Source organism: Salvelinus sp. IW2-2015, linkage group LG8 (genome assembly GCF_002910315.2).
Source record: "Salvelinus sp. IW2-2015 linkage group LG8, ASM291031v2, whole genome shotgun sequence".
In the NCBI taxonomy this organism is placed as follows: domain Eukaryota; kingdom Metazoa; phylum Chordata; class Actinopteri; order Salmoniformes; family Salmonidae; genus Salvelinus; species Salvelinus sp. IW2-2015.
Genome location: NC_036848.1, coordinates 23515081 through 23531582, shown reverse-complemented (window position 1 = coordinate 23531582; position 16502 = coordinate 23515081). Strand labels below are relative to the sequence as shown.

Genomic DNA, 16502 nt, shown 5'->3' with positions numbered 1-16502 from the left:
GAATGAAGTGGGTGGCTTTGGAAAACCGGTCCACTACTGTCAGGATGGCGGTGTTGCCATCAGACAGGGGGAGACCCGTGAGAAAGTCCAGGGATATGTGAGACCAGGAACGGTGAGGAACAGGTAGAGGTTGAAGGAGACCAGCCGGAGCTTGCCGGGGAGTCTTGTTCTGCGCACAGATCGTGCATGCGGCGACGAATGTGGAGACGTCAGGAACCATGGTAGGCCACCAAAAGCGTTGTCGCACAAAGGCCAGGGTCCGACGGGAGCCCGGGTGGCAGGCAAGCTTGGAGGAGTGGGCACACTCCAGAACCTAGGAGTGAACAGCGTCAGGAACAAACAGMCGGTTATTAGCCCCCCCACCCCCCCCGGGGGTTTGGCTGGGAACACTGCACCTCACAAACATGCTTCCCTATTCCCCAGCTGAGTGCCGTCGCCAGGCACGAGGTGGGAAGGATGGTCTCAGGTTTCAGGGGTGTAGCCACGAGGCTATAGCGGCGTGACAGTCCATCCGGCTTGACATTCTTGGATCCCGGTCGGTATGAGATGGAGAAGTTGAACCGTGTGAAAAGCAGGGCCCACCTAGCTTGTCTGGAGTTGAGACACTTGGCGGTGCGGAGATATTCCAGGTTCCACACAATGAACGGATGTTCCGCCCCTCCAGCCAGTGCCTCCACTCCTCTAACTCCATCTTCACCGCGAGAAGCTTACAATTCCCCACATCGTCGTTCCTCTCTKTGGCGTTGAGGTGATGGGAGAAGAAGGCGCAGGGATGTAACTTGAGGTCCAGGGCAAAACGCTGGAACAGGACAGCCCTCACTCCGACATCCGAAGCATCGGCCTCCACCACGAACTGGTGGGACGGGTCAGGATGAACCAAGATGGGAGCTGTGGTGAAATAGTGGTGAGGTTCCGGAACGCCCGCTCAGCAGCTGGGGACCACGTGAACGGAACGTAGAGAGAGGTGAGTGCAGACAGGGGGGAAGCCAGGGTGCTGTAACCCCGGATAAAGCGGTGATAGAAGTTGGCGAATCCCAGGAAACGTTGCAGTTGCACTCTGGACATAGGCTGGCGCCAATCCACCACCGCCCTCACCTTCCCGGGACCCATCTGTACACTCCCTGCAGCGCTGATGTAACCCAGGAAGAGGACGRTGGAGTGATGGAATTCGCACTTCTCTGCTTTCACAAAAAGCYGGTTCTCCAGGAGGCGTTGGAGAACCTGTCGGACGTGGAGCACGTGTTCTTGGGCGGAGCGGGAGAAGACGAGAAGGTCGTCGAGGTAGACGAAGACAAACTGGTTCAACATGTCGCGTAGRACATCATTCACTAGAGCCTGGAACATAGCAGGGGCGTTCGTAAGGCCAAATGGCATGACCAGATACTCGTAGTGACCTCTGGCCGTGTTGAAGGYAGTCTTCCACTCGTCCCCTTCCCGTATCCGCACCAGGTGGTAGGCGTTCCGTAGGTCCACAAAGAAGAATGCTGCGCCAGCGGGGGAGGCAGAAGGACGGATGAATCCTGCAGATAGGGAGTCCTCAATGTAGGTCAACTTAGCCTTGGTCTCCGGACCTGACAGAGAGTACAGTCATCCCCGGGGCGGAGTGGTGCCTGGGAGAAGGTCGATCCCGCAGTCATAGGGTCAGTGTGGCAGAAGCGAAGTGGCCCGAGCCTTACTGAACACCTCCCAGAGGTCCTGGTACTCCGCGGGAATTGCGGAGAGATCCGGGACAACTTCCGAGCTCCCAGGAAGACGTCCCGGGGCAGGCTGCGCTGACTTCTGGCAATGAGCGTGGCAGAATGGGCTCCAGCTCATTATGGCACCAGCAGACCAGTCAATAAGGGGATTGTGTTGCTGGAGCCAAGAGAATCCCAATACCACTGGAATGTGAGGAGACTTAATAATCAGGAATTGGATCGTCTCGCTGTGGTTCCCTGACACACTTATGTTGATGGGGTGGTATTGTGGGTGACCAGGCTTATAGAGCGCCCGTCCAGGACTCTAAAGTCCATGGGAATGGAGAGGGGCTGAGTAGGGATGCCCAGCTCGGATGCCAGGGTAGTGTCCAAAAAACTCATCAGCCCCAGAGTCGATGAGTACCCGGAGAGATTTCGACTGGTTCCCCCAGAGCAGGATRGCATGGAAAGGGGTGCAAGTAAGGGGAGAGTAAAAGTTCTCCGTATGGCCCACCAGCGTACACACCCCTTCTTGATGAGCCTGGGTTTTTAATGGGCAGGTAGCTACGAAATGTCCCGTAGCTCCACTATATAGGCAGCTCTACGTGTGGAATCGGCATAAGCACTCAGCCGGAGTCAATCTAGCCCTGCCCAGGTGCATAGGATTCCGAAGGAGGCGAGTCGGCAGCCCTCTGTGATTCCCGAGAGAACTCGAGTTCACTCGCACATGTAGACTTCAGGGGTCTCCGKGATTCTTCGGAGGCGAGGTGGGAATCAAGGACGAGCGAGGGAAACTGAGCACAGATTCCCTCCTATGTTCTCGAAGCCACCCATCGATCCGGATGGTCAAGGCTATGAGGGAGTCAAGGTCCAGGGGCAGCTCCCGGGCTGCGAGCTCATCTTTGATCACCTCCGATAATCCGTGAAGGGACATGTCGAACAATGCTTCCGGATTCCAGGCACTCTCAGCTATCCTCGAGCGGTCCGASGGGAATGAAGAAGGCTGTAGCTCGAAAATGAGGGAGCACTGGGAGCGAAAAGCCCGGCAGGTTCCGGAATCTCCAGCGTAGTGCTCCGGAGGTGCTAAGGGGGGTTCTTGGGACACTGGGGTAGGCTGGGAGATTACGGGTGTGACCCGCTGCCCAGTGGGGAATACAAAAAATTGCTCCAGCAATGTATCGAACGCCTGGTCATGGCGTTCATCCAGGGTGTGGAGTCCCTCAATAAGACATTGCAGTAACTCCTCGTGTCTTCAAATGGTGGCTCCTTGCAGGGAGACAGCATTGTGGAGCTGGTCTGAGTCTGCTGGGTCAGTCATGGCCAGTTTGTACCATCAGAACTCAGGATAAGAACATTTACATTTCCAAACATTTAGAGTCACATATGTTTATTGACCCAAACAGGGGGCAGGCAAAAGACAGGTCAAAGGCAGGCAGAGGTCCGTAATCCAGGGCAGGGTCAAAAAGGTACAGAACAGCAGGCAGGCTCGGGGTCAGGACAGGCAGAGGTTCGTAAACGGGTCAGAGACAGACAAGTACAGAACGGCAGGCAGGCTGGGGGTCAGGGCAGGTAGAATGGTCAGAACCGGGGAAACTAGGAAACAGAATTTGAGAAAGCAGGGAGACAGGAAAACACGCTGGTAAGACCTGACAAGACAAGACAAACTAACAACAGACAAACAGAGAACAAAGATATAAATACACTGGGGATAATGAGGAAGATGGGCGACACCTTGAGGGGGTTGGAGACAAGCACAAAGACAGGTGAAACAGATCAGAGTGTGACACGTGCTTATTAATAGTCTACTCATCACATTAGGAATAGTAGGCTTACATTAGTTTGCAAATGTGATGATGGAGGCATGCAATCCTTCGTTATAAAGGCAGTGGTGTGAAGTACTTAAGTAAAAATACTTTAAAGAACTACTTAAGTAGTTTTTTTGAGTATCTGTACTTTACTATTTATATTTTTGACAACTTTTACTTTTACTTCACAACATTCACATGATAAGACTACAAACTACTGTACAGCTGAAGTCGGTGAAGTACAGCTGAAGYCGGAAGTTTACATACACTTAGGTTGGAGTCATTAAAAYTCATTTTTCAACCACTCCACAAATGTATTGTTAACAAACTATAGTTTTGGCACGTCGGTTAGGACATCTACTTTGTGCATGACACRAGTAATTTTTCCAACAATTGTTTACAGACATATTATTTCACTTATATCACAATTCCACTTTTTTGACCTGAAATGGGTATCGTGTATCAGGTAAAGTTAAGTATATGTTGTTCTCTAGAGCGCATAAAAATAACTCTGATGATTTAGGAATATGTACTTTGGATTGTGTCTATATTGACTGTGTCCCTGCTTACAAATATCTGGACATCTGGATTGAAGAAAAGCTGTCTTTTAAAAAGCATATTCACGAGTTAAGAAGCTGAGAATAAAAATGGGCTACTTCGATAGAAATAGGTCTTGCCTCTCGCTAAATAGTAGAAAGATGATTATTCAGTCAACGTTCCTATCTGTCCTAGACTATGGCTGCCACTTCATCATAGTCAGTTGTAGTACTCATCACTGCATGCTCTACCATAAAGTTGGTTGTCCCTCTTTGAAGTCACATAGGTTGATACATCACTATGTTTTCATAAAGCCCTTTTACAAAAAATCCCCGCTGTACCTATCGTTACTAAACTTTAGACATGAGTTACCACACCCGGTCTCAGGGATGGCTCACTCTGGAAATTCCTTTGGTATCGGAGTTAGGTAAATCAGCTTTTAGTTATTGCACCTTAWTTGTGGAACAATGTTCAAAATGTCCTTAAATCTGATGTTATGGTGCRTCTCTAGGGCAATTCAGAGAGCTGATTGAGGACCTTACTGATGAATTTGCTTGTTTTTTATGGCAATGTTTTTCTTTCTGCTTACATTTTGTATTTATATTTTGATGTGTGTATTTTCTGTAATTTCTGTAATTCAAGGCTCATCTGTAAAAGAGACCATGGTCTCACTATGACTCCCAGAACAAATGTAAAAAAAAAAATTAAACATCCAATTGTTAGAGATGCCTTATGCCTTATGGWTTCCTTGAAATGCCATACCAACAGTGTCTTATGTACAGAAATGCACTTCTGTAAAAATATAGCAAAACAAATTTGTTTAATAGGGTAAAACAATGAACTGGTCTCCTACCACCAGACATTTGAATGTTGTTTACAAGATGAATGGCTTGGTTTGGTTTTCAGTGCTAGGCCTTTGCCAGCAGTTGGGCTGCAGCTAACGAAACAGTAGGATACTTAGACAAGAGAGGGTTGGAAGCTTGCATTTAAACAAAACCCTCATTGCTATATTGACCCCAATTTCCTTCCGCTTCCTAAAGCACATCGTGCCAAAGAATTACAGTTCTTCCAGTCTAGAGACTTTCTATTGACTGAAGCCAGTGCCAGTTAAATAAATGCACATCTCCCTGGCATCAGCTTCTTGGCATCAAGGTTTAGAATAATAAAAGGTGAACGATATTAAGTCAAGGTAGAATAACCAATATCTAAAATGCATTTCCCAGAGACAATCAAACCGAATTTTAAACAACTAAAAATAAATAAAAAGCATAAAACCCCACTATTTTTTAATTATTTATTAATCCTGAACACGTAACTTGTGATTTTACAGGCACTTTTCCAACATTAAAAGTTACATCAATAGGTAGAAGGTTCAGGGATGGATTGGATTTATGTTGRGATGCACAATATTGTAATAGTGTACAGAGACATTTTGTATTAGGCTAAGTATWGCTTCCTGGTCCATTCTTGTGTTTGCTTTGTGACCCCAGGAAAACAAGCCCTTTCCAATATTCATTTACTGACAACTTTCTACATAAACAAAATAATCCAATGTTTCAGATGCTTAAAATATAGGCCTAATTCACAATWCAAAGAGGGAAAAAAAKTACATTATCAAATCATGAAACGATSGGAAACTAAACAACGAAAGATAATGTTGGTAAAAAATGGTCTCCAAAGCTGAAAGTTCTGAAAGGAGAAAAACAAAGTGGTTCATTTCTCCTCTTTGCCTTTAGTTTTCCTGTAYACCATTTCTCTGAAGCTGGAGAGGATTTTGCTTTCCCTCTTTCTCCTTTCCTCCTGGTTGAAAGATGCCAGGGCTCTCTTTTCATCAGCACTGTAGATCTGGTTTTCCTTTCTCAGACGCACAGCCTCCATACGACGATGTCTGGGGGTTACAATATTGCAATGAGCGTTACAAAGCCGCCAACCAAATGTGTAAAATACGATGAAATATTTGAAATGTCAAAATGTAAACAGAAGAGTACTAATGTACCTGCTACCGCTCATCACAAAGCCAGACATCTCAAAGGTTGCGATTTCGTTGCTGGTCAACCCAATTTCACCTCTTCTTGGGATACGCTTGCCTGCTTTCACGTACTCTGCCATAGCGGCACCCTCACCTGGCAGCAGTGCATGACCAAAACTAGTGGGAAAAGGTATGTAAATCATTTGGCGATTCATTGATAATAAAAAATAAAGCTGCATTTTAAAAGCTGAAWATAGTGTGGTAATATCCTGACAAAATGTGGAAGTTGTATTTACCAAGCGACAGGCTAAAACGGGTCATATTCTTGAATGTAAGAAAGATCCTTCTATGTAAAAAGAGATACTCACTCGAGAGGCTTGTCGTCCTGGGACAGGTGAGTGAGTGGGGCCTCAGGGCCCACCATGTGTTCGTCGATGCAGGTCCTTTCCACCCACAGATCCCCGTTGGCGTCCTCCTCCGACCCGTCGCTGCTGGAGTCGCTCGCTGACTGCTTGCGGTTCTTCTTCGCCTTCCTCTTCTTGGACTTCTTTGACCTGTGAGGAGAAGCCAAAACACAGTTGAGGAAAACACTGCTGTGTATAGGTATGTCATGTATTCGTTATGGACGGTTGACTACAGTCGTGGCCAAAAGTTTTGAGAATGACACAAATATTAATTTCCACAAAGTTTGCTGCTTCACTGTGTTTAGATATTTTTGTCAGATGTTACTATGCAATACTGAAGTATAATTACAAGCATTTCATAAGTGTCAAAGGCTTTTATTGACAATTACATGAAGTTGATGCAAAGAGTCAATATTTGCAGTGTTGACCCTTTTTTTTCAAGAMCTCTGCAATCTACCCTGGMWTGCTGTCAWGTAACTTTTGGGCCACAGCCTGACTGATGGCAGCCCATTCTTGCATAATCAATGCTTGGAGTTTGTCAGAATGTGTGGGTTTTTGTTTGTCCACCCGCCTCTTGAGGATTGACCACAAGTTCTCAATGGGATTAAGGTCTGGGGAGTTTCCTGGCCATGGACCCAAAATATCGATGTTTTGTTCCCCGAGCCACTTAGTTATCACTTTTGCCTTATGGCAAGGTGCTCCATCATGCTGGAAAAGGCATTGTTCGTCACCAAACTGTTCCTGGATGGTTGGGAGAAGTTGCTCTCGGAGGATGTGTTGGTACCATTCTTTATTCATGGCTGTGTTCTTGGGCAAAATTGTGAATGAGCCCAGCCCCTTGGCTGACAAGCAAAGGATGCTTTACTGTTGGCATRACACAGGACTGATGGTAGCGCTCACCTTGTCTTCTCCGGACAAGCTTTTTTCCGGATGCCCCAAACAATTGGAAAGGGGATTCATCAGAGAAAATGACTTTACCCCAGTCCTCAGCAGTCCAATCCCTGTACATTTTGCAGAATATCAGTCTGTCCCTGATGTTTTTCCTGGAGAGAAGTGGCTTCTTTGCTGCACTTCTTGACACCAGGCCATCCTCCAAAAGTCTTCACCGCACTGTGCGTGCAGATGCACTCACACCTGCCTGCTGCCATTCCTGAGCAAGCTCTGTACTGGTGGTGCCCCGATCCTGCAGCTGAATCAACTTTAGGAAACGGTCCTGGCGCTTGCTGGACTTTCTTGGGCGCCCTGAAGCCTTCTTCACAACATTTGAACTGCTCTCCTTGAAGTTCTTGATGATCCAATAAATGGTTGATTTAGGTGCAATCTTACWGGCAGCAATATCCTTGCCTGTGAAGCGCTTTTTGTGCAAAGCAATGATGACGGCACGTGTTTCCTWGCAGGTAACCATAGYTGACAGAGGAAGAACAATGATTCCAAGCACCACCTTCCTTTTGAAGCTTCCAGTCTGTTATTCAAACTCAAAATCAGCATGACAGAGTGATCTCCAGCCTTGTCCTCGTCAACACTCACACCTGTGTTAACGAGAGAATCACTGACATGATGTCAGCTGGTCCTTTTGTGGCAGGGCTGAAATGCAGTGGAAATGTTTTGGGGGGATTCAGTTCATTTGAATGGCAAAGAGGGACTTTGCAATTAATTGCAATTCTTCTGATCACTCTTCATAACATTCTGGAGTATATGCAAATTGCCATCATACAAACTGAGGCAGCAGACTTTGTGAAAATTAATATTTGTGTCATTCTCAAAACCTTTGGCCACGACTATAGAGGTAGAATGTAGATATGAGTGAACTTACTTTTTGCTCTTCTTCTTTTTCTTCTTTTTCACTTCCTCGTCTGAAAGACAACTAAATTAGAGGGTGAAATAAACTTAGCTGGACAAGCAGCCTTTGTACTAGATTTTTTTATTATTTTTTTTAAAGGTGAAACATTCCTCACCACCAGAGTCCGACTCTGACTCGCTGTCATTGGAGTGTTTCTTGTTCTTCTTCTTCTTTTTGGATTTCTTCTTCTTCTTTTTCTTCTTCTTATCATCTATGAATTATAATGCACATGTCTTGATCTCACACCAATTCAAGTGTGTAATCAGAACACACATTTGACTTACTATGTAATATAGTATGCCCAGGTTACACTTTGTTCTTGACTAGTCAATGCATGTCATTCAGTCAGATGTAGGCTAACTGAGAACAGACTTTTATAGAAGGATTATTATAAAAGCTAATTCAGCATACTCACCGGATGAGCTTGAATCTGAACTGCTGTTTTTCACATCCTCTTCAACTGGGGTATGTTCATCAGAGCTTATTGAAAAAGGACACAAAATTATCTAAATGTAGATAATTTGGTAGTTGGTGTGTATAGCCCAACCCTTTGAACTCTTGTACTTGATTAGTCAGATCAGATGCATAATTACTTACTCTGGTGCCATTACTCTTGGTGAATAGCCCCAGACTTCAGGTGATCCAAGTTCACCAATTCTCTCCCTCTCTTGTAGCCGCCTGAAATAAAATTCATATCATTAGAAATATACAAGAAATACATTAAACCTTGTGACCAATTGACTGATGACCAATTGTAGTCCTAGGCAGAGGAAGAGGTGAACCGAGAAAATGTTTCTCTGTCCACAAAAACAAGTCCACGAAGTGAGGAAATTTTGTATGGAGGTCGAATTTGGTCAACAAAAAATKKAATTGCTCATTTGCTGTGTGAGGCTTATTTAATAGAAGGTTGGTAATGGTTAGGTTGTTTACRAATGTACTGATATWAGTGGACTCATGTGGCACTTCGCAACTTAACCAAAAACAACTTTATATTGGAGTTCTTCCTGTTGTCAAAGAGATAGATAGGATYCATCATGAATATAACCTGCTTTAGCATGGACTTTGCCATTGAGGGCTTCCACCATTTAAAGTAGTCAACTGGGTGGGGATTGCTATGAGTTGGGTGCAATCAGCTAATGAAGAAGAAGAAAATGCACTGCAAAGATGATTCCTCTCTCTGTATAGCCTGTTGTTCACASCATCTGCCCTCTCATTGGCTAGAACGGTCCCACCTGATCTCGTCTCCTGGGACTACAGTTCCGGTTCAGGAAAAAGATGGCGGAAGTGGATGTTGAGTTTGAGTCGAGCAAAGTTGGTAAAGACTAATATTCTGAATGGACAAATGTAGTAGCGAAAACTGGAACAAAAAGGACATTGTTTAAAATTGGAGTGGAGGATACGTGTATGAATGATAATGAATTGCTTGTTGTTGGGATGCGTTTGTTGAGKAAGGATGCATGTGGGAAACCCGTTTGAGGTGTTAAATGGTGAAGTATGCGCTGGGAAAAGTGGAGTCTGTCAGAGTGACCAGGAGTGGTCTTATTCTGATTAATTGCAGATTGCAGTGAGCCTCAAAAGAATCAGAACAACAGAAGTTGTGTTTTGAACTTCGTAGTAGAGCACCCGTCAAAGGAGTCATCTCAAGGGTGACGACAGATGTTCAGGTTGAATACCTGAAGAGAATTCCTGGTGTGGTTGGTGCCCGGCATCTGACCCGCTGGGTGAATGGAGAAAAAGAAGAAAGTCTGTCGCTCCTGTTGTTTTTTGATAAAGAACAAATACCTACGCATGTGAAGCTTGGATATGTAAGAGCTTTCGTCCCCAAACCATTGCAGTGTAAGAATTGTAAAGGATTTGGCCATGTTTCAAGTGTGTGCAGATGAACAGAGTATACTGAAGAACGGTGTGTAGAATGACGACAGTGTTGCAATTGTGGTGGGGGGGGGGATCATGATCCCGAGTTCCTGGAGTGCCCTGAAAGGGTGAAGGAGATTGAGGTGGCAAAAGTTTGAGCAGTCAATCGAATCTCGTATGCGGAGGTGCTTAAAAGTACTGMGAAAACAAGTGATGCTAGTGAAGATATGGTAGTGGACGCAACACAGCCTATGGTAAATGTTTGCTGCCAGTCAAAAGATACCCTGTGTGTTAAAAATAAAAAGAGGCAGATTTTGTAGTGTTCATTGCCACAGTTATAAACTGTACAGCACAAGTCTCAAAGAAGTCTAAGAAACTGGACATTATTGTGGCTGCTGCAGAAAAGTTTTGGGGATTTAAGGATTTTACATCTTCAGACTTGCAAGGGGGTACTGAAGCCGGAAGATGCACCCTCCCAGGTTCCTCTTGAGCCTGTGTAGGTATCAGATCTGTTAATTTTTTTTATCAGAAAAGTTGGATTTAGTTTAATAGTTGTTTTTGTGGTTCCATTTTTTGGAATGCTGTTTCTATCCCACACAGTATGTGACGGGATGCACATTCAATTGTGTGATCGCCAATATACCATAGAAAAAGATCTCGCCTACTCCCATCATTGTTAGAGCGGTCGCTCGAATAGCTTAAGCATTTCACTGTACCCTGCAATTACATCTGCGACCCTGTGCATGTGACTAATACACTCATCTAAACGAATATTTTATCAATATATTAGACAATCTTTGTCCCAGGCTAGATGCACGGGATGTGCAAGTTCCCGATAGCCTGGACTCCACTTAGTCCAGAGTTAACACACCTGAATCAAATGATCATGGCTGTGATTAGTTGAGTCAGGTGTATTGGCATCTTGGGCTGGAACAAAAGCCAACAATCTGCGGCACAGGAGGTCATCTCTGTTTTGGCTCATTTTAAACAGGACTTCACAAACCCTTTAAACAATTTGCCGTTTGTTAGCTAGTGTGGGTCAAGCGTTGCATTTGCACGGATACTWGTTAGCTGTGCATAAATATCTAAACAGCTGAGACCAGGTTGTAACTAATGAACTTGTGAGCRCTAACTCCATTTACCTGGAGATGAAGGCGTCTTGTCTCTGGCGTTGAGCATCATCCCGTTCGTAGTAATCATTCCTGCCACCACCACCTCCGTATCTACCAGCGCCGCCACCGCGCTGATCYGACCAGCTGTGGTTACTGTACCTCTCTCGAGATCTAGAACGACTGCGGGGGTTTTCCGTACGAAACCTTTTGGCATTTCTCTCTCTCATTTCTCTTTCTCTCTCGGACATTCGGGGAGGTTTAAGGTCTTCTTCATATCTGGGTGTCTTGGGCATAGGCCCAAAGACTGGACTGGAGTCGCGAGATCGACTGCCGCTACCAGATCGGCTCCGTCGTCGTCTTCTGGGGCCTCTCTGTTCTTGATCGGACAGAGGCATAGCTTTCGTTTTATGTCCACTAATACGAACAGCCTAAATTCGATATGTAGGTGAAGAATAAACAAGACTAGCTACCTAATCTACTGTTTAGGCCACACAGCGTTGTTTCTGCGTGAGTTTAGAAACGGGAAATGATTGGGTCYGTGGGACTGTAAACAGGTCCCCCTTGAAACATGCAGCACAATGCTCTTTAGTTCCGCGTAGTCAGCAGACGCTCGAGCAAATGTTGCTGTCTTAAAACATTTGAATTCCGGGCTGTATTGATTATATCAAATAATGCCGTTGAACATATCTATTTTGAAACGTTTTGAACTGAGGCAAATGTGTAGATATCACACCAGATGCAACTGTTTTGACACAAATGTTACGACTCCTGTTGGCCATGCATGATCTAGTAGCAGGTTGTTTGTCCCGAATTTGGACAGCAGCTGACAAGGGACACACCCATAGCCTCCGGTCTCCAGGATCCCAAGATAATTMATTGTATGGGGTGTGCTCACGTAGCAGTCGTTAGAAGGATAGTTGCCATAAGGGGGACATATTACTGTTTGTAAAGCACCACAGATAAAGTTGTTTATACTGACTACACACCCACTCACATGCAAGCTGCTGCTACTCTGTATCTTATATCCTGTTGCCTAGTCCCCTACCTCCAACACTCCAGTATCCCTGCACATGTAAGTATGTTATTGGAACGGACTTAATAAATATTTCCTGTATATAGTATGCTTACTTAATTGTGTATTTCTTATGTTTTTTTCTAGGAATACATTGTTATTGATTATTGCATTRTTGGGTTTTGAGTTTACAAGAAAGGCATTTAACTGTACTTGTGCATGTGGCATTGAAACTTAAGTTTCCATTATGCACAGATTGTTTGCRAGGTGTTCGCATAGGCTACGCAGCAGAATGTTGTAGCGAATTCGGAGGGCAGGCTGAAGCCCATTCGAGATTCGTGGGTAAAATCACTTGGGAAGCCAGAAAAAAAAAGCCATATTAAAACCTAAGCGTTTTGATAATCGCGTTGTTTGCTTCATAACATCTTATACCGCGGTCGCAAGGCAAATKAATTATAGGCCTAAAGGCTGAGACGACAATTCAAACACACCTTTGTTTTATCACAAAACCGGATAGCAACATCATCAAATCACCTCTGCTTAGTCTAATACAGTGACAACTAAAAGATACCAAAAACGATTTAGTCCAATCAACGTAAGCAAATATGTTGTGGCTGTCCATCATTCTGATGTCTGAATTTGTGTGTGCAAGTAGAAAAACATGAGAGACAGTGAACAGTTAAAAACTGTAATATCTTATGTTTCACTGAGTCGTGGCTGAACGACGACATGAATAACATACAGCTGGTGGGGTTTATACCGCATCGGCAGGATAGAACAGCCGTCTCTGGTAAGACAWGGGGTGGCAGTCTGTGTATATTTGTAAACAACAGCTGGTGCACGAAATCTAATMGTAAGGAAGTCTCGAGGTTTTGCTCGACTAAGGTAGAGTATCTCATGATAAGCTGTACACCACACTATTTACCAAGAGAGTTTTCATCTATATTCTTCGTAGGTGTCYATTTACCACTACAAACCAATGCTGGCACTAAGACCTCACTCAATGAGCTGTATATGGCCATAAGCAAACAGGAAAACGCTCATCCAGAGGTGGTGCTCCCAGTTGGCGGGATATTTTAATGCAGGGAAACTTAAATCAGTTTCACCTCATTTCTACCAGCATGTTAAATGTGCAACCAGAGGAAAAAAAACTCTAGACCACCTTTACTCCACACACAGAGACGTGTACATAGCTCTCCCTCGCCCTCCATTTGGCAAATCTGACCATAATTCTATCCTCCTGATTTCCGCTTACAAGCAAAAACTAAAGCAGGAAGCACCAGTGACTTGGTCAATAAAGAAGTTGTCAATTGACGCAGATGCTAAGCTACAGGACTGTGTTGCTAGCACAGACTGGAATACGTTCCGTGATTCTTCCGATGGCATTGAGGAGTACACCACATCAATCATTGGCTTCATCAATAAGTGCATCGATGACGTCATCCCCACAGTGACTGTACATACATACCSCAACCWGAAGCCATGGATTACAGGCAACATCCGCACTGAGCTAAAGGGTAGAGCTGYYACTTTCAAGGAGCGGGACTCTAACCTGGAAGCTTATAAGAAATTGCRCTATGCCCTCCGACGAACCATCAAACAGGCAAAGCATCAATACAGGACTAAGATTGAATCGTACTACACCGTCTCCGATGCTCATCGGATGTGGCAGGGCTGCAAAACTATTACAAACTACAAAGGGAAGCACAGCCGCCAAGCTGCCCAGTGACACAAGCCTWCCAGACGAGCTAAATTACTTCTATGCTCGCTTCGAGGCAAGCAACACTGAAGCATGCATGAGAGCATCAGCTGTTCTGGATGACTATGTGATCACGCTCTCCGTAGCCGATGTGAGCCTGACCTTTAAACAGGTCAACATTCACAAGGCCGCAGGGCCACACGGATTACCAGGACGTATACTCTGAGCATGCACTGACCAACTGGCAAGTGTCTTCACTGACATTTTCAACCTCTCCCTGACCGAATCTGTAATACCAACATATTTCAAGCAAACCAACATAGTCCCTATGCCCAAGAACACTAAGGTAACATGCCTAAATGACTACCGACCYGTAGCACTCACATCTGTATTCGTGAAGTGCTTTGAAAGGCTGGTCATGTCTCACATCAACACCATTATCCCAGAAACCCAAGACCCACTCCAATTTGCATACCACCCMAAAATATCCACAAATGATGCAATCTCTATTGCACTCCACACTGCCATTTCCCACCTGGACAAAAGGAACACCTATGTGAGAATGCTATTTATTGACTACAGCTCAGTGTTGAACACCATAGTGCTCTCAAAGCTCATCACTAAGCTAAGGACCTTGGGATTAAACACCTCCCTCCGCAATTAGATCCTGGAGTTTCTGGTAAGGGTAGGTAACTGCCACGCTCATCCTTAACACGGGGGCCCATCAGCGGTGYGTGCTCAGTCACCTCCTGTACCCCCTGTTCACTCATGACTGCATGGCCAGGCACGACTCCAACACCATCATTAAGTTTGCAGACGACACAACAGTGGTTGGCCTGATCACCGACAACGATGAGACAGCCTATAGGGAGGAGGTCAGAGACCTGGCCATATGGTGCCAGGAGAGCAACCTCTCCGTCAACGTGATCAAGACAAAGGAGATGATTGTGGACTACAGGAAAAGGAGAACCGAGCATGTCCCCATTCTCATCGACAGGGCTGTAGTGCAGCAGGTTGAGAGCTTCAAGTTCCTTGGTGTCCACATCACCAACAAACTATCATGATCCAAACAGACCAAGACAGTTGTGAAGAGGGCACRACAAAGCCTATTTCCCCTCAGGAGACTGAAARGATTTGGCATGGGTCCTCAGATCCTCAAAAAGTTCTACAGCTGCAACATCGAGAGCATCCTGACTGGTTGCATCACTGCCTGGTATGGCAACTGCTCAGCCTCTGACCGCAAAGCACTACAGAGGGTAGTGTGTGTGGCCCAGTACGTCACTGGGGCCAAGCTTCCTGCCATCCAGGACCTCTACACCAGGTGGTGTCAGAGGAAGACCCTAAAAATTGTCAAAGACTCCAGCCACCCTAGTCAGACTGTTCTCTCTGCTACCGCAYGGCAAGCGGTACCCAACTATGGTTCCTCCTGAAAATATTCGGTGGCACAACTTTATCCAGGTCCTAATACTTATAATAATATGGTTATTATGTGCTAAAATAGCAAGGATTTCCTTCTCACTAAAGCCAATTCTAAAGTATAATTTCAAGTATAGTAATCTAAAAGGCTCTACATGGTCAATCCGACATGCATGGCCTCTGCAGAAGTCAGGATATTAAAAAGCCAATTTATCCTGGATCTGAAGATTTGGACAGGGGCTTCAAGGCACTGCATGGTTAATCTGGCGTATGYATTGGCTGTGCAGCATTTACATAAGGCATCTGCAGAAGTCAGGGCATTTATACTTCTTGTGCTTCGTGGAACAGCACCAAGCTGTTGTGAAGGAAGTTGTCAAGGAAGTGAGTTTGTGTTTATACAGGACCTCCCGCCCTTAACTACCATCAACCAATCATGCCAATGCGGGGCTATATGTAGCCCTCTGCATTGTTACAAAATTTGGGCTGCTCACGGCGATACCCTATGGAGCTCAATTTGGCCTCTGCATGCCTCTGGAGGCTCTGCAATTGCGTCACACCATCTATATGGCGCCTCCGATCACATTTTAGGGATTAAAAATGTAATTGGTTCAGGCATTTCAACAGTGGCATGCACAGCAACTGGGAGCCAGGGAGACATGCACTTAACCAARTCTCCCACGTTAATCTTGAAATATAACTTTATTCTCAAAATGTAGACTTTATTCTCTAAATTCAATGTTGAGTTTATTCTCTATTCTCTAATATTGCTATTTTTTTTAAGTACTATTGTGCAAAAGATAAGAATCCAAGTACCACCACCCTTTGTTGTTTATTTTCTTTCTCTTCACTTGGCCCTAATACTCTTCCATACAWCTAGACATGACCTCTGAGACGAGTGGAAGGAAKATGGCGGAAACAGATGTATTGTTTGAAACTGTTGGCGAGTTAGTTGAAGATGAGAGCACGGAGAGTAAGAATGAATGGGTTACACTGGCGAAAAGGAAAGTCAAAGTTGTGGTGGAAATTAGGAAACCCCTAGACTCTTTTTTTCAGAGTGAGGGTTTTGGACCAACGTAACCTGGACGATCCTTTGGAAGTTTTGTTAAATGTCATGGGTGTGTTGGTTGAAGTGGCATCAGTGAGGGTTACAAGAAGTGGGCTTATTTTGAGTTTACAGC

At 45.1% G+C, this 16502-nt stretch overlaps 1 protein-coding gene across 1 annotated transcript; it reads right to left on the bottom strand.

Annotated features, from left to right (window-relative positions):
• Window positions 1-5298: 5298 nt before the first annotated feature.
• Window positions 5299-11760, bottom strand: nkap (NFKB activating protein). Its single transcript, XM_023992794.2, has 8 exons — window positions 11228-11760; window positions 8829-8909; window positions 8647-8711; window positions 8347-8442; window positions 8205-8244; window positions 6356-6541; window positions 6015-6164; window positions 5299-5906 (listed from the first exon to the last, which is right to left on the bottom strand). The coding sequence occupies exons 1-8, from the start codon at window positions 11590-11592 to the stop codon at window positions 5732-5734; spliced, it is 1158 nt and encodes a 385-aa protein (XP_023848562.1). The 5' UTR covers window positions 11593-11760; the 3' UTR covers window positions 5299-5731.
• Between the last annotated feature and the right edge of the window lie 4742 nt (window positions 11761-16502).